At 35.8% G+C, this 23,923-nt stretch overlaps 3 protein-coding genes across 5 annotated transcripts; 1 reads left to right on the forward strand and 2 right to left on the reverse strand.

Moving 5' to 3' along the window:
• Nucleotides 1–336: 336 nt before the first annotated feature.
• LOC137711474 (Haloacid dehalogenase-like hydrolase (HAD) superfamily protein) lies at nt 337–3,463 on the reverse strand. Its single transcript, XM_068450721.2, has 5 exons — nt 3,236–3,463; nt 1,550–1,664; nt 1,199–1,350; nt 855–1,116; nt 337–776 (listed from the first exon to the last, which is right to left on the reverse strand). Exons 1-5 carry the CDS (start codon nt 3,268–3,270, stop codon nt 579–581), a joined length of 762 nt encoding a protein of 253 aa, XP_068306822.2. The 5' UTR covers nt 3,271–3,463; the 3' UTR covers nt 337–578.
• A 15,450-nt stretch (nt 3,464–18,913) lies between these two features.
• LOC137711208 (pentatricopeptide (PPR) repeat-containing protein) lies at nt 18,914–23,779 on the reverse strand. Of its 3 annotated transcripts, none has more exons than XM_068450419.2 (4): nt 21,247–23,779; nt 20,957–21,036; nt 19,698–20,145; nt 18,914–19,611 (listed from the first exon to the last, which is right to left on the reverse strand). In XM_068450419.2, exon 1 carries the CDS (start codon nt 23,694–23,696, stop codon nt 21,459–21,461), a length of 2,238 nt encoding a protein of 745 aa, XP_068306520.2. In that variant the 5' UTR covers nt 23,697–23,779; the 3' UTR covers nt 18,914–19,611; nt 19,698–20,145; nt 20,957–21,036; nt 21,247–21,458. The 3 variants fall into 3 exon arrangements, with proteins under 3 accessions (XP_068306520.2, XP_068306521.2, XP_088552080.1); XM_068450420.2 differs by having other exon boundaries at nt 19,094–19,611; nt 20,957–21,050; XM_088695954.1 differs by lacking the exon at nt 18,914–19,611 and having other exon boundaries at nt 20,007–20,145; nt 21,470–23,759.
• LOC137711209 (expansin-like B1) lies at nt 19,485–20,980 on the forward strand. Its single transcript, XM_068450421.2, has 5 exons — nt 19,485–19,632; nt 19,725–19,831; nt 19,924–20,105; nt 20,221–20,353; nt 20,644–20,980. The coding sequence occupies exons 1-5, from the start codon at nt 19,485–19,487 to the stop codon at nt 20,839–20,841; spliced, it is 768 nt and encodes a 255-aa protein (XP_068306522.1). The 3' UTR covers nt 20,842–20,980.
• Nucleotides 23,780–23,923: the final 144 nt, after the last annotated feature.

Raw genomic sequence — 23,923 nt, forward strand, 5'->3', positions numbered from 1 at the left:
TTTTTTTTCAACAAAAAAAAAGGTTCAAAGATAATTTCTTCAAAAAAATAATAGTAATCAAATTGATGATTGTTAATTAGTCATCTTAATGCATAAAATAAATTAACGTTCAAATAAAAATTAATAGTTTCTTGATAGACGATCCATTTATTTGATATAAAATAAATTAACGTTTTGGTAACAATTAATAGTACGTACTCCCGTGTTTCGCTCGGAGCCATTCTCTGCCCTTCACTTTCTTGGAGTGAAACAGAGCACCTCATTTCCAACCGCAGAATCAAATTCTTGGAGTGAAACAGAGCACTTCAGTTCCAAATGCAGAATCAAATGCATGCATTGAAGAAAATCAACAACAGGTACTTCAATTTTACGAGAGAATGGGCCGCGAAAGAATACAGCATCCGTTTTATCAACGAAAGAACTTCTACGGCATCAAGAATTTGCAGCTATAGACGGATAAAAGTGTGCGCCAGCAACAGAATTATTTAAGAAACCTTTTGAGTTTACTACTGCATTTGCAAATCATTCTTCAGAAACCCTTTAAGCTTATAATCATTTGATTGAGACGATAGAACTTTTCATGCTCTACTTGTACCGCTACCTGTACCGCTCTTCTTATCAAGTTCTTCCAATGCCGCCCACAACTTTGGGTCCTCATAGTCCTTTATGAGCAAGGTGGGTTTTGCTTCCACTAATATGTGTTCTGGATTTCCCGTGGTTAATCCAACGACTGGCATACCGGCTGCAACTGCTGCTTTAATCCCCGAGACAGAATCCTAGCAAAATCAGAAAATAAGTTTCCAAAGTTCCCCCATTTAATTTTCTCTCAAAGTATAACGTGAGAAGAGGCAAACCTCGAACACAAAAGTGTGTTCTTTTGATGCTTTGAGTATTTCAAGACCCTTCAAGTAGGGCTCGGGGTGTGGCTTAGCATGCTCACACTCATTCCCAATGACAAGACCTTGAAAAAAATCTGAGAGGCCAAGCATTGAAATCATCAGCTCTGCATTTACTCTTGGAGCATTAGTAACAGCAGCCCGTTTCAACCCACGATCTTCAATCCATTTCTTCACTTTATAGAGACCATTCACAGGCTTCAATTTATCTACGGCCAATCTGTTTCCATCAGGGAAATTACATAAGGTGGGAACCAGAAAGAAATGCTATGCACACAGCACAGAGAAAGTGAAGCTTTTACCTGCGAAACATGGCTTCCTTGTCTTCTGTGAACTTTAAGCCTCTTTCAAAGTCATCAGGAAAGAGTATCCTGGCAACATCATCATTATGCTTCCCAGCAAAATTCTCAATATAGTACTCCTCAGTAATCGGAACACCTCCGTTGAAACCTATCTGTTAATTTTCCCACTTCAGTACACCTTTCCGTTGTATATAAAGTTTATAAAAAGTATGAGCAACTTTCATAAAAAGGTAGATGCACCTTTTGCACTTTTCACAGTGCGATATGAATGTAGAGTAACAATAGGTAAATTTATTGCCCGACAAATCATAAGATAAAGGAAAAGACCAAACAAAAAGAAAAGACATCTACCTCTGGTAGCATTTCACGGAAGGCATAGTAATGAATTGGATCCGAATCACATAGCGTTCCATCAATATCAAATAATACTGCTTCAAGTGGAGCAACTCCAGAGAGTGAACTTTTGCTGGTTCCACAGACAAAGAAAAGAAAAATAAAAAGACAATTAGGCATAAGTACAAATACATGAAACGAAAAAAATAACAAATGTAACAATCATTTCTGTCTCATGCAGTATAGATGAAAAGAACATGAATTTAGACACCATAATATATACAAAGAAAAGGCCGTAGAGAACAATTATGTCTTCGTAACCTTGTAGACTTAGGTTAGTCCACATTACCTCCTTTCTGGGAGTATAGACGTGTCTAATTTCTGCCTACGGGATACAAAGACAATGGCTTGAAATATTTGTTCATATTCGACCAAATTTTTTTTCATAGTATATATTGTTTTGATCAGGTAAGGTTGTTCTTTAATTTGAGTTCGGCAATAAACATCATAGGGCTGTCTGAATTAATTCAGCGTCTATTAACTCTAGGGCTATTTGAATTGAGTCAGTTCCTATTAACTCTGTCGATACCAGATCGATATTGCACCTAAAAGCTAAAGACAACTTCAACAGTAGGGAGAGAAACTGAGAAGAACCACAATCATCTTCCTAATACAAATCAATCATGCCAGAGAAACAAAGGCATAACAAGAAAAAGATGGTACACAGGAAGAGGTTCCTCGGAATTAAAATTCTAAGAACAATCGACACATACAGTCTATGCAAAACTTACAACTAGAGGAGAGAACAATGGCATACAAGTCGAATTATGCTGAATATGTATGTTTGTATGGCATACAAGTCGAACTTGGATATAATAGAAGACGTGGCACAGAACCGACCGCAATGGCATTCTAGGATTCATACAGCCGACCGCACTTAGTGGGAAAAGGCTTTGTTGTTGTTGTTGTTGTTGTTGTTGTTTTTGTTATTGTTGTTGTATGTATGTTTGTATGGTTTTATGTGCACAGTATTTTCAGCCGAAGAGCTAAAACTATTAAATGCCTATAGCAATTGGCCAAGACAACTATTCATACAAAGGACCATGGAAAATGGTTCAACATGCCACTTAAATTGAAAGTATTATTTTAATGTCCTCAGACAATTTGGTTCTGCATAGCCTACTAATGTCCCAATGTGACTGGGAGAAGGGCGAGGATGAGGACGATGACAATGATTTACTAACATATTCTCCATTCTCAAACCACTTGATTTCTTTGTCTGTTACCTTTTTCTTTTTTCGAATATGAATCGTGTTACCAAGAATATCAGTAAAATCACAAAGTCACAGGAATAAGCAAAATAATTATGAACTTGCAAAATCCATACATAACAAGAAAAATCCAGATCAATGGAAAATTTAAACAATCCATCGAACTAACATTAGCGTAAAACTCATACAAACCATACACAAAATAACCAATCACAACGCAATGCTCCATAAGAGACATTTGAAAAACAACAAAAAGCATTAAGCATGTACGCAGATGTGGATTTGAACTTGGAATGTTATACAGAATAAATGTCTGAAACTGGCATTGGAAGTGGCAGACATTGAAATTATAATAAGAATCCAGATCATATATCCAGTCAAAGTTGCAAGAAGAAATCAAGGGAAGGAGAAAAGGCGAGAGAAGGGATGGTACCTGTCCACAGAGTTTTCACCGGAAGAAACTGTCATTGTCTCTGCGATATTTGGCTTCCGATGAACGCAAAAGGGTTTCCGAGAGCAGATTGATTGATGGGAAGAAGACGATCCGTGAAATATAAAGGGAAATGGGACACGGCGTCAACCCTGGAATCAAAGTAGAGCGAATGAGACAGATGCGAGTTTGCCTTCTTTCTCCAACAATCTCTCCGCTCTCCTCTCGTTTGCATATTTGGTTTTCTACTATTCCCAAATTGCAAAATTCTACCTGGTAGTTTTCACGATATTACTAAACTCCCCTTTTCTGTTTCTTTTTTACTATTAACTATTTAATTTTCTATGCGACATTGATAAGTATTTCACTTTTTTTTTTCAGTTTATAAAAATTGAAAACTTGTTTGGTAATTATTTTTATTTTTTTAAATTAAAAACTAAAAGTTAAAAGGTGAGTTTTCAAATTTTAGCTTTCAGTATGCTTTTGGTTTTTAGATTTCAGTTTTTTTTTTTTTTAAATCCAAACTAAAATAGTTACAATATTCAATTTTCCAAAAAGGTGGCGTTCTTTGATTTGTGGTTTAAACCCCACATATCTCCCTCATTTAGTTTGTAACTTTGGATTAATAGAGATGTAATGAGGACACCAATTAAGAGACATGTTTAAGGAGTATTCTTAACTATGTTATGTCATTTAGTATTACGGTTTAATTGTATTTCTCTTCACTTGTAAGTGAGAGGTTTTAGGTTTGAGTCTCGCCAAAGGTAAATTTGAACCACATTATTGCTAACCCATTGTAAGGCTTAGCCCACTCTCCCACCTCCCTTAGTGTAGATAAATATCGTTTGTTCAAAAAACTACATCATACTTCTCTACACCATGATTATAGGGATTGTCATTCCTTAACGATTATGCTGGATACTTATACATTAATCGATGTTGGGCTAAATTCGTCTTCGAGCCTTTTCAGACTCGATAGAAGCACTTGTGACCAACTCTGCTGACTCAAATTCTAGATCTATATTCTTACATTTGGGTCTCAAAAAGTTGGTGGATTTATGTGTTGTAGTTTTCTTCTCCAATCCAAGTCTTTGCATTGTAAGAGAAAATATTTGATCAAAACTCATATTTGAGTTTTCTTGAAACCTAAGGCTATCTCCAACCGAGGGCTGGCCGGATAGCTCGTTTTAGCCCTCTGACCCTCCAAGGAATTAAAATTTTAATGAACAGTACAGGGTCATATTTTCCTCCGTCTCCAACCGAGGGCCAAAGGGTCATAGGGCTCGTTTTAGCCCTTTCACAAAAAACCGTCTCCAACCGAGGGCCATAAGACCAAACATAATTTATTATTTAAATTAAAAACCTACAACAACATAAATTCAAATCCAACAACTTAAATTTAAAAACTACAACAATAACTAGCCCGAAAAATCAAAAAAATTAGAACTTAAATTTAATGAATGGTTTAGGTATTTATAAGAAAAAAAAATTGGCCCAATAAACCAAAAAAAAAAAAATTGAATACAACGGCTAGCTGACTAGCTGTTGTATTCAAATTTTTTTTTTTAAGCAATCATGTCGGTTATAACCGACATGATTGCTCTATTTTCTGGCCAGCCCTTTGTTGGCTGGCATGGCTGCTTGTAACCAGCCCTCCAGCCCTCTAGCCCTCTCCGATTCCGTGGGGCCCTTTCAGATTCCATAGCCCTCTGGCCTAGCCCTCAGTTGGAGACGGTTTTCGGGCTATTTTCAACCCTCTGGACCCTTTGGTTGGAGATGGCTTTAGCCCTCTGGCCCACCAAGATATTAATATTTTAATGAACAGTACATGATCATATTTGCCTCCATCTCCAACCAAGGGCCAAAGGGCCAGAGGGCTTATTTTAGCCCTGTCACAAAAAATCGTCTCCAACCGAGGGCCAAAGGGTCATAGGGCCAAATATAATTTATTATTTAAAAACTACAACTTAAATTCAAATCTAACGGCTAAGTGACGTTAGCATGAAGTAGGCGTTTAAGTTTTATGTTGTTAAATGTTTTTTTAAATATTGTTTAAGTTTCATGTTGTTAAATGTTTTTTTATGTTGGTTAATGTTATTTAATGTTGTTTCATATTGTTTAATGCTGATTCATGTTGCTTAATTTAATATTGTTTAATGTTTTATTAATACCTAATGATGTCATCTCTCTGCAAACCAAACTACAAATACAAATATAAAACCAAAAAAAGAATTATTAAAAGCCTAATGGTGAATTGGATCATGGAAATTTCCTTGGTTTTCCTCAAAAAGCAGCTCCTCTTTTTTTGACCGTTCTATTACGTGTTCGTACGGTAACACGATGACTTTTGTCTTTGTTGCCGGAAGGTGCTTTGCTTTTGAGAGGAGACTTGACTTGCGTCTTTTCACTTAAACATCGAATTGAAAAGTTAAATAAGAATCAACACACAAAAATAAACAAAGTCGTCTAGGATGCTTCCTGGAAAGAGCCAATAGGTGTCCCTTGAGTGTTATAAATTCTTATTGCACACGAGACAAGCACTGCCATTTTTTCCTTGCTTTTCACTTGAGTATCATTGTGGTGCTGTAAACAGTGACACCACAATGACAACCCATGAATCCTCTTCATCCTCCTCCTCAAAAACTGTGGAAGTATGACGTGTTTTTGAGCTTTAAATCATCTCTAACCGATGGCTGGTCAGATGGCTCGTTTTAATCTTTTGGCCCTCCAATAAATTAATATTTTAATAAACAGTACATGGCCATATTTGCCTCCGTCTTCAACCGAGGGTTAAAGAGTCATAGGGCTCGTTTTAGCCCTATCACAAAAAACCGTCTCCAACCGAGGGCCAAAGGGTCATAGGGTCAAACATAATTTATTATTTAAATTTTAAAATTACAACAACTTAAATTCAAATCCAACAATTTAAATTTAAAAACTACAACGATAACTGACCCAAAAAACCAAAAAAATTAGAACTTAAATTAAATGAATGGTTTAGGTATTTATAGGAAAAAAAATAGAATTTTTAAGAATTTAAAAAAATAAAAAATTGGCCCAAAAAACCAAAAAATTAAAAATTAAAAAAATTGAATACAACCGAAGTAGTCAGCTAGCCGTTGTATTCAAATTTTTTTTTAAGCAATCATGTAGGTTATAACCGACGTGGACTCCATCTTGGACTCAAATCTCATATTGAAACCTAAATTTAGATCTCAATTTCGCCGGAGACTTGTATATGAGTTATATATCTCCAGTACATTAGAAACCTTAAACTCATATTTATTATACAAATATAAGATTTGAGTCCAAATTTTCCAAAGCATTGGAGATGCTCAAAAGTAGCTAAATGAAAAAAAAAATGGAAGGAATGGTGGCATGTTCACATGTCCATAATCGAAATCACTTTAGGAAATTGAATTTTGATTACTGGATATTGGACTCCCTAGATAAGGGAGGTATTTGAATTCAAAACATGTGGGGAATCAAAATGAATTTCTTTTACCTATTATGCTCTCACTTGATTCTAATTATTCCAACGTTGTCCTCATTTCATAAAATATTCCTAGCTCTGCTCATTGGTAGAAATTAATAGAAGATTAACAAATGTTTTCTATTAATTAGACTATAAAATAACTTATTAACAAAAAAAATTAAATAATTTATTAACTATAAAAAAGACTATAAATAATTTATTTGAAATATATAGGTAAAATGAATAATATTAAGCCAAGTTGTATTATAATAATTAACCAAAAAATTATAAAATAATTTATTAACCATAAAAGGACTATAAATAATTATTGAGATATATAGGTAAAAATGAATAAAACTAATCGAAGTTTTATTATGTGGATAATAATTAATTAGTATATAAATAAAGAAATTGTTATTGGTACTCTAAAAAATTCATTTGCACTTCAAATATTCTATAATTAGAAGAAAAAAATTTCACTTTGTGAGAAATGTAGAATGAGATTTGTTTAGTGTTAATAACAGTTTTATAAAATAATTAAAAACAATAAGAATATAAAAATAATTTATTTAGAATAAAGGTTTTATAATTTATTTAGAACAAAGGCATTTTAGTAATTATATTGGTTTTCATTCTGATTTGGTGACTTAGTAAACAACTTATATGGAATTAGTACCGTTCCTACTTCAATTTCATAAAATGTTGTAAATAGTTTCAACATGAATTTGATTGATTCCTCCTCATTTCAACTCTTCTTCAATTCACCACTTAGTACTACGATTTAGTGATATTCCTCTTCACTTATAAGTGAGAAGTCTTACGTTCAATTAATAGAATTCTATGGCTTAATTTTCATGTATTCCATAATTCTGAATATAAGTACATACAATCTTTGTTACAAAAGGAAACAACAATAAAGGACACAACTATATCCTTCCTAAAACATGACTCTAATAATTACAAAATATTTGCATTCCCTTTCTCCTAAATATTGACTCACGCCAATACTCCCCCTCAAGTTGAGTATAGATATCACACATGCCCAACTTGATAAGTGAGTCATCAAAGCTCCTACTACACACGGCATGAGTAAAAACATATGCAAGTTGATCCTCTGAGTTCATAAATGGTATTGACACAATCTTCATCTCAAGCTTCTCTTTAATAAAATGTCGATCAACCTCAACATGCTTAGTCCTGTCATGCTATACTGGATTCTCTGCTATTTATCTTGTCGACTTATTGTCACAATACAATTTCATCGCCTCTACGTGATGTCGGAGTGACTTTGGTAATATCCATTCCTTCTCATGACTTGAGTAAATCTACCAAACCACACACAAGGTGATTGCTTAAGCCCATAAGCAACTCTCGCAAACGACACATTCCGATTTTCATTCCGGCATTATATCCTGAAGGAAAATCCATATATACTTCTTCTTTCAAAAGCCTATGAAGGAAAGCATTTTTTAGATCAAATTATTTCAGCGGCCAATTCAAATTTGCAGCTAATGAGATAAGAACACATACCGTATTCATCTTGGCCACTGGGGAAAAAGTTTCATGGTAATCAACATCATACGTTTGAGTATAATCATTTGCTACTAACCTTACTTTATACCTGTCTATTGATCCGTCAACCTTGTATTTAATTGTAAAGACCCACCTACACCCCACGAGTTTTTTTCCTTTCAGTAGTTCCATCACTTCCCATGTATCATTCTTATGTAGTGCCATCATTTCTTCATCCATTGCAGCAGCCCATTTAGGATCCTTCAAGGCCTCCTTAACTTGAGTTGGTATTTGGATTGATTCCACATTATTCACCCATGTTTGGCATTCAGGTGCAAGGTTCTTGCATAACACATAATTTGCTATTGGATTCTTTACTTTTCCTTCAGGAGAAAACATGTCAGGAGGAACACCACGATTTTGCCGTGGAGGCAACTTATATGTACTTACAACATGAGCATCGGTATTACTTACCTCAGGGACATTCAGAGAAGACACATTGGATGACACTATTGAGTGTGAGAGAGAGGGTGATGTGGATTAGGCAGGAGACAATACTTCCTCTAATGTACTTGGTTTGGCAAAACCTTGTTGTGGGACTGTCGTATTCTCCTCGACAGAACCTTGTCGAGTTGCTGCACCTATCTCAGCAGGCAGCAGTTGAAAAACCTGATCATTCTCGGTAGTTTCTTGCCAAGACACTATTGCCTTATTTTTAACACATGCTCCCCCTGAACCGCATATCACATCTTCTGGTATCTCCAACCACCCAAGATCACCCTGATCAATAGTGTTCTCCCCCTGGTGATCGGAATGTGACATGAGCGAAGAATAAAAATACTCTGATTCAAAAAAAGTAACATTCATGGTCACATACATATGTCGAGTTTCAGGATGATAGCACTTATACCCTTTCTGTTGGAAGGCAAAGCTAACAAAGACACACCTAAGGACACATGGATCCAATTTGCTACGATGAATCTTATGAATATGAACATACGTTACACATCCAAATACATGGGGAGTAAGGGTGTTAGTGGATACTACGCGAACATGTTCTGTCAATACTTGAAGAGGTGTACAGAATTCTACCACCTGAGGTGTATAGAATTTAGCCCAAAACCGTTTAGGCATGGATGCACCAATAAGCAAGGCACGAGCAGCTTCCAAGATATGACGATTCTTTCTCTCATTGCAGAGTATGAGTACAAGTAGTTTCATGGAGAATTCCATGATCCCAAAGAAAACTAGACACTTCAGAACCAATAGATTCACCGGCTATTATTAGAGGGAAGAACTTTAATAACAGAAGAATATTGTATTGTAATCATCTGAAAGAAAGATCAAACCACCATACTAACATCACTTTTATGCTTCATCGCATATATCCAAGTCATACGGGTGCAATCATCAACAAATGTAACAAATCATTTAATTTCAGAATGAGTACTAACAGGAGAAGGATCCCAAACATCAGAGTGCACAAAATCAAACGGAAACAATATTTTATTCATACTAGGAGAAAACGAAGCGCAATGACTCTTTGCGAGGATACATACTTCACAATGTAAGTCTGATTCTTTTATTTCATGAAATAAACTGGGCAACATACTCCTTAAATAACCACACGAAGCATGTCCTAACCGACGATGCAATAACCAAACTTCTTGTAAATTACCGGTACGGGATGCTCGAATTGTATTAGCTTTGCCAAGAACGACGTGATCCATATAGTATAACCCCTCTCTCTTAGTGCCATGCCTAATTATCTCATTGGTCTGAATATCCTGAAGTAAACAAAAGAGTGGATACATAAGTACAACACAATCTAATTGTTTGAAGAATAAATAACAAGTTATGAGACAACGATGGAACAAGTAAGCAATGATGAGGGGAGAGGGCCGGTGTGAGGTCCACTGTGCCAGCCCCAAGAACCAATGCAGTGGTGTCATTTGTTGTTGTGATACACTTCCGAGGAGTCGTTGTCATACAAGTAAACAAATTTTTATTGAAGGTCATATGGTATGTTGCACCAAAGTCTATAATCCAACCTGTATGATGTTCCATGTTAGAGGCTAAAAGAACACGCCCCATGCTACCTGTATTGGACGATGATTCACTAGGAGTGGTCCTAGTCAACAAGCTTTGATTTGGATCTCCAGGGGTAGGCACGACATCCTTTGCACTAGGTGCAATAACGACAATGGATGCACGGCTCCCACTTGCTCCATTAGCAGCTCGTTCCTTTGCAAGTAACTTTTTCTTCAATTTAGGGAACCATTCAGGGACTCCATGCTTTTGAAAACAAGTGTCCTCAGTATGACGGGTTTGACCGCAGAAAGTACACGTTAAATCATCTTTATTTTCCCGAGTAAAATGACGGGTTTGACCAATGGAGGATGGTCGAGACACCATGGCTATAGATGGTGTCGAGCTCCCTCCTTGGCTGCTGACACTACTTCCCCCCATCATGGTAGCATGACATTAAGCTTCACGTCTAACAACAGAAAACACCTCCTTGACAGATGGTAGGGGTTGAGTTCTCAAAATATCACTACATACCCTATCAAATACATCAAGTCCCACCAAGAAGGCATACACTCGGTCCAATTGAGTCTCCTCTCGAAGCGTCTTCAAGTCAATAGCACACTCCATCTTAATTGGTCTTCTTTGATCCAGTTCTTGCCATACTACTCTAAGATCGGCATAGTACACACCAATAGGACGCCCTTCCTAACGAAGTCAAACGACTTAACCTTCAACTCATAAATTTGAGAAATATCATAACCATCATAAAACATGACACGCCAATAATTACAACTATATCCTTCCTAAAATATGACTCTAATAATTACAAAATATTTACATTCCCTTTCTCCTAAATATTGACTCACGCCAATACGATTTTTGCCAAATGTGAATTTGAACATCATTATTACTTAGCTCATTGTGAGACTATACCCACTCCTTTTCTTTAGTGTAGATAATATCGTTTGTTCATAAAAAATAAAATAAATAAAAACTCTTATTTAATTTAATTCCTCTCATTCGGATTGCGATTTAATTAACGAGCCATGAATACTTCAGTTTTTCTCTGAACGATCAAAAACTAAAACCAAGAGGTCCAAATTGGATTCTTCAAAAAATTGGGGAGGCGGCTGGTAGTGGAGTTTGGTGGTAAAGCAGCAAAAGCCTAGCAGTCGTACACGTTTTCAGGTAAAATGGCGTAAAACTGCGTCACGTGTTCATAAAAAATTACGTGAGGAAAGGAAACCCAATTTGGAAACGTCCTCTTGCTCCACTAATTAAATGTTGTAAAAAATATTTTATCATCATTTGGTCTGCGTATTATGGTCTATTAATATATTTAATATAATGTGTGATGAAAATAAAAAGTTTAAATTTTGTAAAGGAAAATAAAATATTATATTTAAATTTTGTAAATGAACATAAAATATTATGATTGATTAATTATGTAATTTAACTCACTTATTTATTTATGTGCAAACTAGGCCTATCATGCTTTTATCTTGTGTTTTAACATTTTTTTTTATTTTTTATCTCGCATTACTTGATCATTGGAGAAACTCTCGCTTTAGCTCCTTTGTTTTATAGGAAAAGGATCCGAGGTTCCTTTTCCTAGGGATCCTAGGGGTTCTGTGCTCCCATTCATTTATCGGATATTGTACAGTCAGAAAACATTTTAAAATTTAAAATTTAAAATTAAATATGAATAGTACTTAACGAAAATTAACCGCACGATATATGATAAACGAGTAAGATCATGAGATTCCTAGGAAAAAGATCCGGTCCTGTTTTATATATTGTGACGAGAAAAACTAATTTTTTGTTTGCCGTGATTTTCACCCAGCGTCATGCTCTATATAATATGAGGCCAAAACACAATAAATAAATAAATAAAACAAAAGCAAAGACTGCTCCTATAGCGTCTGCTTGATATGATAGTAAGACCATTTTATTTTTAATTTTCAAAATAATGAAATTGAAGATCAAAAATTGAAAACTAAAAAGTGAAACAACATTTTTGAATTTTCGAAATTTGGTTTTCAGTTTTCAACTTTTATAAAAATTAAAATTAAAAATTAAAAACTAAAAACCAAAATGGTTATCAAATGTTATCTTAGATTTAATATTAGTTTCTTTATAGCAAATTAAGGTTTTGATTCGGCGGGGCTGGATCCAGCCTATTTCTGCTTGGATGACATGATCAAGTTCAGTGTTTATGTTTCATATATAACCTAATCAACATCGTTGGTTAGGTATTGTGGTTCGAGATGAGGAAGGTAGCTTTGTCGCGGGGATGGCAAAAGGAGGTTTGAGAATGTTTTTACTCCTGTTGATGCGGAGGCACTTGCGGTTGGAGAAGGATTGGATTTGGCGACATCTAGGGGACTTCAAAACTTGACACTAGAGACTGATTCTCTCCGGATTCATCTCCAATCGAAAGAGTTAAGTATAGCCCCATCCAGGATTATAACCCTGTAAAAAATTATTCAAAATGAATAGTGTCAGACTATATTTATATATCATCTCCAATCGAAATAGGCTAAACATAACCCCTTAATAATTTATTGTTTTTTAGTTTATTTTTTAACTTATTGGTATTGTTACATATTCTTTAAGTTTCATGTTGGTATTGTTACTTATTTTGTTAAATATTTTAATATTACTTGCATGTTAACAACTTAGACATTAAGAGTGTGTTTGTTTCACCTTCTTAAATGGGGACTAGCTAGGATTATTATCCCATGTTTGATATGCTTGGGGACTAACTTAAATGAGACTAGCCCAAACTCGTGTGGACTCCTAGCCTCGTTAGGTCGTCCATACTAGTCTGGTAGTAATATCCCTTGAATATTATAGTTTATATTAATTCAAAAAAATTCATTATAAAAGAATTACATTACATATTACGTAAATTACATATGAATTATTTATTATTTACATAATAAATAATTAATATGTAAATTTTAAATAATTTAAATAATACCTAATTACAAGACTCGGATGTTTCTTAACTGGATCGGAAATTTATCAATGACTTCCTCCCTAAGGTCGCATTGGATGCGAATCTCGAACCGAATCCGATCTATAGTCTCGCGATTTCTTTGCTTGATCGAGTTCGGCTATTCAACGACAGCCTTAACAGAGTCCTTTCGATGTTTATCTTCAGCCGCGAGCACCAACAATTAATTGGTTCTTTTTAGGGTATTTTTTGTTTGTAATAATCATTTTTCATTGTTATTGGAAATTTGGATCTCTGTTTTTTGGGTTTTGAATGGGGGTAAGCCTTTGTTATTGAAACTTCGATAATTCTCCAAGTTGCAGGGGACCATCTGCAATTCGTGAAGAAGAAAGGGCTATGCCCTTCTAATTTTCCATATATTCATTTTGATATTTTTAATAGAAAATAAATTAAAATATAACAATAATTTATTGTTAGTCCAGCTTCTTATTATGACTCTACTCCAAACGCTTCAGTAAGTTAGTTCAGCTCAGTCTAGTCTAACCAAGTCCTGGTTAGTTCTTGAATCTAGTACAGTCTGAAATTGTCCGGTGCAACAAACGCACCCTAAGAGAGGGGTGGGTATGAAAAGAGTGTATGAGGTGAATATAATGTGAAAAAGTTAGAATAAAAGAGGTAGGTTAGTATGTAAGGGTGAAAAAAAATGTGAAAAATGGTGTAGAAATGCCATAGCTATTTGTGGGAACAAAAAAATTAGATTTTTTTTTTTTTTTTAAATTTCATTTGGGAAAAAAAAAAATCAAACGGCTAGCTGACATCAGCAAGTTATTGCTGCTGATATTAGTGCGCTGGAGGGTGACATATGGGTCTAAAAAAAGGGCCTAACTAGAAGTAGAGAGCTCGATAGCCAAAAGGCCATTATTTAGCCTGGTGAGTTCCACACATTTTTTGCCCAGCCTTTCATTGGGTGTTTTACCAAAAAGGGGCTAAAAAAATGGTCTATGGCCTTTTAGCCATCTCCATTGGAGGTGGTCTAAGGATCCCTCTATTAAAATTTTGTATGTTGGGCATGTTGTAGAGCACGAACATGGATGTAATTTTATCCATGTTCATCACCAAGCCAAAGTTGTGATATTAGCATGTAATAAGTTTAATAATTGTGTCGTGTTCAAGTTTAGAAAAGATGACCTAACTAATATCGTGTCATGTTTGAGTTGACTCAAATTATATATCGGCTGGCATGAAAGTTTGAACACGAGTTGTCACCTGTACCCTAGATGTCATGGTAGCTCCGGTCGTCAAACGCAGGTGCAATCGTATATGCGAGTTTTTTTTTCTTTTTATTTTTTGGTAAACTCGTATATGCGAGTTAAGCTAAGCCCACAAGATCTGAATTTAGACCAGAGTGTCGATACAACCTTCCTCAACTCATGTAAGCTCAAAGGGTAGCTTATGATGCAAGTTATTCCCATCCTTAGCTCATCAGATTGAAACTTTTGCATAGGGGTCCAAACCCTAAAATGGTTTCCATGTCATCGATGACATATATGGTTGAATGACTTCTTTCCTCTCCTTTATTTAGTGGTAGTCTACGTCGGCATATACTGAAGGCCTATTCATAAACCTCTCCATGTCGATGGACTTGGATCTTCTCCTCAGCCTAAGGAGAGGATCCTCCTGACCAAATGACTTGAACCGTTGGATAAAAATCTAACGTCTACAAACAAGAGATCTCTTTAAAATTATAATAATTATAACCGTTAGATTTTCATCTAACGGTCCAAATTCTTTGATCAGAAAGATCCTCTCCTTGGGCTCAGGAGAGGATCCAAATCCCATGTCGACAAGAAGAGATAGATGCTAAATCCATCAAACATAAGTACTTAAAAACAACAAAACATAAAGAACGAACTGACAACTAACTCACGCAGCCACGTGGGCCCCTGATACCTGACACGTGGAGATAAGGCGTGAGGTCACGCACAATCATCTATCTCCTCACGCCTCTCACGTCACTCTCCCGTTTATTCTTGTGTTATTATTTGTTTTTTGTTTTGTTGTTTGTTTTTTATACCATCATTCCAAGAACTTTTTATTTACTCACTGAGAAACAATCGTTATTTTTAAAATATTAATTAAGAATTAGTCACTATTTAAAATATTTATTGACTATTTTTAAGATATTTATATTTATTGAGGAATAGTCACTATTTTATGAATATTTATTTAGAAATAATCCCTATTTCTAAAATATTAATTGAGAAATAACTACTATTTTAAAATATTAATTGATAAACAATTACCATTTGTAAAATATTTGATATTATGGATTAATCAAACTTTATTAGGAACTGTTTCTTAATTAATAATTTCTAATAAACAATAATGAAGAGGATATAGAGAGATAGATTGTGAGAAAGTAAAATGCTGGTCCACACAAATCTTACCAAAGTTGACCAAGGGTGAAGAGAGAGAGAGAAAGAGAGTGAGAGGAGGGAGGATGGAATTTGGGGAAAACAAAAAGATGACGTGACAGATGGAAGATCCTTCTAATCATGAAATCTAGACCGTTCACAATTAATTCAACGGTTCCAAATAGAGGATATTCTAAAAGTTATAATAATTGCAACCGTTGGATTAAATTTGAACGGCCTGGATTTCGTGGTCAACATGATCCTCATCTTGTGCTCAAGAGAGGATCCTCTACCGTGAAAGATGGGAGAAAAAGAGAAAGAAGGTTGGGTGAACCGGTGAAAGATGAGAAGGAAAGGAATCCGAGGAAAATAAAAAAATGATGGTAAAGATGTGAAAAAGAGAAAGAAAACTAACATTTCATGTGAAAGAGGACCTGGATTGTCTGCCCTCTTCATCCCATACCCTCACATCTTCTCCTATTTATGTGGTCACAGTTAAACCACGTCAACATTTTATATTGATTTTTTTTTATAGAAATAATAAGACAAAAAAACAATGGGAATATAAAATATTGACGTGGCTTAACCGTGATCACAGAAATAGGAGGGGATGAGAAAGGTATGGGATGGAGAGGGCAGACAATCCAGGTCCGTGAAAGAGGCATGTGTGTCAGTGCGCATAATGTGTGAGATGTGGCAATTTTTTTTTGCATTAACCATTAAATAAAGTTGTTTGAATAATTTTGGTTAAAATTAAAGTTTTGAAGTCATTTTATTAGTTTCATGTAATTTAAACCAGTAGCAAAGTGGCAAAGCCAATATTTAAAATAACGGGTCATGATTTCGATGAAAAAAACTTCATTGGACCATTTCTTGTCGAGCACCTGGTGATTCCTTCCAACATATGTCGACAATGAGAGGCTTGTCAGGCCAAAAATAGGAAACTGTAAAGTTATGTTGAAGATTGTCAAGGCTTGTCAACATAGACATTTCATCGAGCACTAAGTGTGCACAGTAAAGTCGCACGCAAGAAGAGAGAAAAGGTAGATACAGGAATGATAGAAAAGTATGGAAGAAGGAGGTTGTAATTTAGTGTTGCTAACTTTTTTTTTTTTCTTTTCTAGTTGTTTATAGGAGTCAAATACAAATACATAGACAAATATACATAGTGATGTTGAACTTGTTAGAGTCATGAACACCCAATGACCCCATACGAGCTCCACCATCGATTTAAACTAAGCTTATTTACGGTAAAATCTCATGAAACTTAAACTCGAGTATCATTTAACCAATGAGCCTTATTGTGTCATGTTAACAATTTTAACAGATTTATAATGGACTTTACTAGTAAGAAGCAAAGTGAGAACGGGTTAAGTTTTCGAAATTAAGTAACAAAAGTTTAAGTTTCAGATTGAAGTGAAATTTCAAAGAGTACAGAGATAGTTAAGCCATTAACCTACATATTCAAAGGAAAATCGTAATAGTACTAATTACGATGGCAAGCCTAACAATGCAAGTCACATTGTCTTGCAACATATATGTATGAATCCTTTAACAAGAGGGATTCTCATTTTTCAAAAAAAATTAGGACACTCTCTTGGCTGTTAGATTGCCTTTAATGAAATTGTGTGGTCTGTGATTTAATCTCAACCACAGAATTTCATTAAAAGGCAATCCAACAGTCAAGAAGATGTTCTCATTTTTTTGGAAAATAGGGATCCCTCTTGTTAAACGATCTATATATATATATATATATATATATATATATATATATATATTATTTAACACTTGAAATGGTATTCTCTTTGCATTGGTACCACCATGCAATAAAATAAAAACATATCATATTAAGGATGATCAAGTTGGAAGAAGGGGCATGCTTGGAGTGGACTTCAAGTAAAAATGAAACCTTATTAAAAAGAGACTTACTATGCTTTAAAACAAAAGTACAAATATATTACTACAACACTATATCATTGTATACATCCAACTGCTGTATCTAATAATTACCATCAATTAAAATTAATACTATAAGTTGTACTTGCAAAACCACCATTTCACGTTTGGGCCGGACAAGGATCCTCTTCGGACTCTCTTTGTGGGGATCCAAATGATCAATCAATCGCAATTGTTCATCGTTTATCGTACATCATGCGGTCAATTTTTGTTGGATACTGTTTATATTTAATTTTAAACAAAATTAATTTCTAACCGCACGAACTACGATAAACAGACACAATTGATTGACCATTTCGCTCCCCACAAATAGGATCCGGATGGGATCCTACTCCGTTTGGGCCATCTAAACCCAAAAATTATGATTATACGAAGGCTTTTTAGCTAAAATGGTTTCTAAAATTAGCATAATTCTTCATTTTGGTCTCTGAGATTTAAAATCAATAGAAGTGGTCCTTGAGATTGTCTACCGTCAATCATTTTAGCCCTTCTATGAAAAATCTCCATTAAATTTAGGGTATTTTTGTCAAACCAACCCCTCCACTTGAATGGGCGGTTTCTTCAATTTAACAGAGAATTTTCACAGAATAATCAAAATGATTGGCCGTGAAAAATCTCATGGACAACTTCTATTATTTTTTAATCTAAGATACTAAAATGAAGAATTATGTCAATCTTAAGAACTATTTTGCTAAAAAAACCTTATGTGAAGGAAGGGTGTTTCCTAATACCTTCCCCATCCCCAAAAATTCACAGCCCATGTGCTCATATACATATATAACTAGCTCTTAGGTGGGAAAATTTGAGATGCCTAACACATTACATACATAGGGTTTACTTATCTAGTGCAAAAGCCCCTAACTTTCTCTTGTATTTCCAACACAATTTCCAACCAAATCTCTTTACTGCGTATTCAAAAGTCTCAATATTCGATTCTGACCACTCTCTCTAGGGTTTATTAAAGCCATTGTCAATTGCGACCCAACAAGTTGTGATAGAAACATATTTTTCATCATATAAATTAATGCTTATCCCCAATATAGATAAATCTTTTACTGTCACGCTTATTCTATTACTATCCAAGTGTTATACTATCTGTGTAACATAGTTATGATTGATATTCATCGACTTCCAGTATAATAACAACAAATAGATCTTATGTGTTGATATAATCTATGTAAATATGTAGTATCACGTGATAGTGTGAAAAACACAAACATCGATAGACGGAAACAAAGAAAATAACATGATGAGTGCCTACCTACCTGATGGAGAAAATTGAATAGAGCACTCATTTGGATTTGGTTAAGCACTGGATAATTCACACTTGAACACAGTTTAGCAAATGATTTTTTTTATTAATTTAATCAATACCAAAAGAATTACACAATAGGACATGAAATGATTACAATCACATCCCAAAGGTGAAAAACAAGTTTTCCACAATATTATTTTATCATGTAAATAATCTGGCTAGGAAGGTAGCCGACAAACCACAAGTAACAGAACTCCACTAATCATAATTCCGAAAAAAAAATGATAACGAGACTCTTTCAAAAGTGGGGCTCTCTTTAGACTCTTTGTCACCTCATGTTTTTCGCACAATGTTTTACAATGTTGATGTTGATATGGAAATTAACATTAAACCGTGAGGTAACAGAGAGTTCACGGAGAGTCTCGCTTTGAGAGATTCTCATTAGCGTTTCTATTCAAAAAAAAAAAGCGCAAAACAAATATTCTTGGGCAGAGCAGAATGTCAAAGTTAGTAAAGCTTACCAAATTTGAAGATGGCCCTTACAGTTTACTATAAATACCAGTAACCATTTAGCTATAGCTTCGTGCAATATTGCAATACCACCTTTGCAATAATATTGATCATTAGCAAGCTCTCCTTTCTCTATTTTGCTAATGGCTTTCTCTCTTGGGTCTCAAGTACTCTCCCTTCTCATTGTTTTGCTTTTACTGCAATCTCCGAGCGAGGCTGCAACGTGCAGTGACTGCTTCATTCACTCTCGAGCAACTTATTATCCGAATTCTGAAGCACAAGGAACAGACAGTAAGAGACTTTTAATCAAAGAAAAAGAATGAGCAAAATCTTTCATGTTGCAGGCATATGCTTACTAGATATTTTCTTGTATCGAACTGCAGGTGGTGCATGTGGATTTGGTTCATTTGGAGCAACACTCAATGGCGGGGATGTCTCAGCTGCCTCTGACCTCTATCGCAGTGGCCTCGGATGTGGAGCTTGTTACCAGGTGAGCATGCACGATTCTAAGATGTGTGTGTGTGCGCGCAAACGCGTGTTCAATTTTTGTGATCATAATTAATTTTCTTGATGGTTCCCTAGGTGAGGTGCACCAATAGTGCCTATTGCTCAGACAAAGGAGTAACTGTAGTTATAACTGACCAAGGCTCGAGTGATGGCACAGACTTCATCATGAGTAAGCAAGCGTTCGGCCGGATGGCTCAAAGCACTGAAGCAGCTGCTTCTCTGCTGTCACTTGGTATCATTGATATTGAGTACAGACGGTAATTAACAGCCTAAATCCTGAAAGCAACTTTGAGGAACCTGCATGATTTTGTGATAAATCTATATGACTCAAGTAGCTCCTCAATAATCTGTCCTCTTTTTCCAAACATGCAGTGTTTCATGCAGCTATCCAAACAAAAATATTATAATCAAGATCGATGAGCACAGCAACAATCCTTATTATTTGGCTTTTGTAATATGGTACCAGCAAGGGAAGAAAGATATCACCGCTGTCCAGCTGTGTGAGGTGTGTGTGTGTGAGTCAGGATATTCAATACATATGAACCAAACCAACTTGCCTTGCTCTTCACAAGCACTGGCTTTTTCTTGAAATAAAATTAAAAGATTTGTTAGGTAGACAAATTATATCATATGTTTGTTTATAGCTAATAAAACTCTTGTTCTTAATCATCAACCTAGTTTTAATTACTTGCTTTTATTGTTAATTAAATATGTCACCTTCCTCATTACACATATAATTGAAATAATATATATATTTATATTTATATTAACTTATATTTTAAAAAATTGCTGCAGACAACAAACTTTGTATGCGTAGTACTGGACAGGAGTATTGGAGCAATTTGGACAACAACTTCAGCACCAAGTGGACCCTTGCAAATAAGAATGTTATTCAGCGATGATGATGACGAGACTTGGGTTGTTCCTCCGAACACTATACCACAAGACTGGAAAGTTGGACAAACATATGACACCGGAGTTCAAGTTAACTGATCAGATCAGATCGGATTTATTAATCCTGTTTAATTATCAATTTTTATTAGTTTCTTAAAATTTGTTTTGTTTTGCAAATTGGAAGAATGAATGTATACGAGACTAAATTCCTCACCTTTTAAGGTATTGGGTGACATAATTGGCTGCTCCAATATTCCTCAAAGTTCCCTCCTATGTGGATATTGGAACTTTTCCCTGCAAAAGCAAAACTGTTCAAAAGGTGCTAATCAGATTTTGATACCATAAAAAATATGATCAGAATGTACGAGGTTTATCACGCTCTTAAGGAACATATAAACACTCCTCGGGATAAAAATTGATATTGGCATAGAGGCAACAACTATTTTAAGTGTTCTTATGAATTCAAAAAGTAAAACAAACTACAGAAATTTGCATCAAACCAACCTCTTTAATCAAGTAAAGGAACCTCTGTCTGTCAAACATATTTCCGTTCACTCCATGTTCCTTTCCACTATTATATGCTTTCTTCCTTCCATTATTTTCAAACGGCATTTGGTATAATGAAATCGTGAGAGGATTTTCCTCAACATTCAGAGCAGGCATGTCATGAGTTTCCAGTGTAGGTTAAACTTTCTTGATATATTAGATGCATAGATTTATGACTCACTAATAGTGCCAAATACAAGGGATAGCATCTCATCCACTTCGGGATGGAGTTTATCGCCTGAGAGGAATACATTAACTTTCCCTTGCACCAGAATCCAACTGCATCCAGGAACCTTTCTCACTCCTTTGAATCCCATCTCCCTTCTCAGCTGTCTTTCCTCAATATGCTGACCATTTGCTGCATATATGTTGCAAAGCACCACATGGGCTGGTGCATTTAAAGGATCCAGCTCTAGGAGATTTTTGGCTGCATATCTAGCAACATCAGCATTCGTTTCACCAAATCCGCATATACCAAGCAATGCACCCCAAACAGTGCGATCTGGTTTGAAGGGAAGCCTTGAAACAAATTCTCCTGCTTCTTTTACTTTCCCAGCTCTTCCCAGAAGATTAATCATACAAATGTAATGCTCCAAAGCTGGTTGAATTGCATAAACATTGCTCATGGCATGGAAAAAATCCCACCCTCTCTGGACAAGCCCTGCATGGCTACATGCTGATAGGATGCCCAAAAAAGTGACCGAATTTGGTCGGATTGTAGATTTGACCATGGCTCCAAAGATCTTCAGAGTCTCATTTGCCTGTCCGTGGTCTGAAAACCCCATAATCATGGAATTCCAAGAAATCAAATCCCGGAAACACATGTTTGAGAATGTACAGTAAGCATCATCTAGCTCCCCACATTTGGCATACATGGAAATCAGTGCGTTGTTAATAAACAAGTCAAATTCGTACTGTGTTTTGATCAGCAGGCTGTGGAACTGTTTCCCAGAATCAAGATATGCCATTGCACCTGCAGCTCCAAGAAGAACTGAATATGTTGAACTGAGAGGCAAAACACCTTCTGACCTCATTTCTGAAAACAAATTGGTAGCTTCAGCAAAAAGCTCATTTTGGATGTGCCCCGAAATCATCACTGTCCATGCAATTGCATCCTTATCTGGCATGATTTGAAACATATTACAAGCCTTTGATACTTGTCCAACGCTAAAATACCCAGTTATCATAGACGTCCAAGAGATCTTGTCTCGGATGGGTGCATTGTTAAAGCAAATTTGTGCCTGTTCTAGCTGCCCAATCTGTATGTAACCGTTAATCATAGAATTACAAGACTGCGCAGTACAGTTACTTGAGTTCTTGATGAAAAGAAAGCACGCGGAATCCATGATACCATAGGCCGAGTACATGTGAATGAGGCTCTTTGATAATCTGCCATCATAATCATCATGGTCCCAACCATCGACAATCAACTGAGCATGTAGTTGCTTGCCAAGATGAGGCAAACCAATACCCGCACAAGCATAAACAAGCGATATGAAGGTCTCTCCGTTTGGTTTTGTGTCGTAGTTCCCCTTAAGTTCAAGAAATAGCGACAGAGCTTCTTTATAGAAGCCATTCCAAGCAAAGCCGCCAATCATGGCTGTCCAAGAAACAACATTCCTCTCAGGCATTTTTTGAAACAAAGAGTATCCCTCATCCACATGGCCAGACCGACAGTAACCGGATATCATGCTAGTCCAAGTAATCACATTCCTATCGAGCATCTCATCAAACAAAACTCTTGCTTCGTCCATTCTACAATTCTCAGCATACCCAGAAATCATAGCATTCCAAGAAACAACATTCTTCGTCGGCATTTGGTCAAAAACCTGCCCTGCTCCCTCCAAATCCCCATTCTTAATCAACCCAGCAATCATCGAATTCCAAGAAACAACATTCCTCTCTGGCATCGCGTCAAACAACTGCCTCGCCTCGTCAATCCTCCCCGCATCCGCAAACCCACAGAGCATTGAAGTCCAGGAAACAACATTTCTCTCTGGCATCTCATAAAAGAATCGCCAGCCCTCATTCAACCTCCCAGATTGCACATACCCAGACAACATTGCATTGTAAGAAACAATGTTCTTCTCAGGCATGATATCAAAGAGCATCCGTGCCTCATCGACCCAGCCACTCCTCGAGTATTTCGTGAGCAAACAAGTCCAGTGAACAACGCGGCCATGGCTGCTTCTCTCAGGCAATTTCTCAAGCAGCTTACGTGCGTCTTGACAGTGACTTTGAGAAAGACAGTGAAGAAGCTGAGAATCGTCGGGGGTGAGTTTAGCAGAATGGGTTCTCGAAAATGAAATCTGGGTTTTATAACATCGGCAATAAAAATTGCTGGAGCCAACTCTGATTAAGGTTTCTGAGAGATCAAAACGGAAGGGTTTATAAAATGAGGCGCGCATGAACGTGAAAAAAAAAAAAATAACAAAATGGGGAGTGCATGCCAAGAGGTGCAGGTTGAGAGAAAAAAGTATTGGTATCTCAGAGCATCTCCGAAGAAGATAATAAAATATAAATGTTATAGGTTAATTTAATAGTCAACGTGGCAATGTTAGATCTTCTTTTTCTTAAATTTATATGTCAATTTTGACTCCAAAAAGCTTATGTTTTAATCTACGTAGGATTGACA

The sequence above is a fragment of the Pyrus communis genome, chromosome 6 (genome assembly GCF_041283825.1).
Source record: "Pyrus communis isolate YQ-2024b chromosome 6, ASM4128382v1, whole genome shotgun sequence".
Taxonomy (NCBI): Eukaryota; Viridiplantae; Streptophyta; class Magnoliopsida; order Rosales; family Rosaceae; genus Pyrus; species Pyrus communis.

What these genes read in the sequence shown, in the direction of transcription:
- LOC137711474 (XM_068450721.2), bottom strand. Translation starts at nt 3,270, where the DNA reads ATGACAGTTTCTTCCGGTGAAAACTCTGTGGACAG. An exon ending in TCCGTGAAATGCTACCAGAG is followed by an intron (nt 1,351 to 1,549) that starts GTAGATGTCTTT and finishes GAAAATTAACAG; the next exon opens with ATAGGTTTCAACGGAGGTGT. An exon ending in AACACACTTTTGTGTTCGAG is followed by an intron (nt 777 to 854) that starts GTTTGCCTCTTC and finishes TGATTTTGCTAG; the next exon opens with GATTCTGTCTCGGGGATTAA.
- LOC137711209 (XM_068450421.2), top strand. Translation starts at nt 19,485, where the DNA reads ATGGCTTTCTCTCTTGGGTCTCAAGTACTCTCCCTTCTCATTGTTTTG. An exon ending in ATTGATATTGAGTACAGACG is followed by an intron (nt 20,106 to 20,220) that starts GTAATTAACAGC and finishes CCAAACATGCAG; the next exon opens with TGTTTCATGCAGCTATCCAA. An exon ending in CCGCTGTCCAGCTGTGTGAG is followed by an intron (nt 20,354 to 20,643) that starts GTGTGTGTGTGT and finishes AAATTGCTGCAG; the next exon opens with ACAACAAACTTTGTATGCGT.
- LOC137711208 (XM_088695954.1), bottom strand. Translation starts at nt 23,696, where the DNA reads ATGCGCGCCTCATTTTATAAACCCTTCCGTTTTGATCTCTCAGAAACC. An exon ending in CCTTGTATTTGGCACTATTA is followed by an intron (nt 21,037 to 21,469) that starts GTGAGTCATAAA and finishes TTGCTTTTGCAG; the next exon opens with GGAAAAGTTCCAATATCCAC.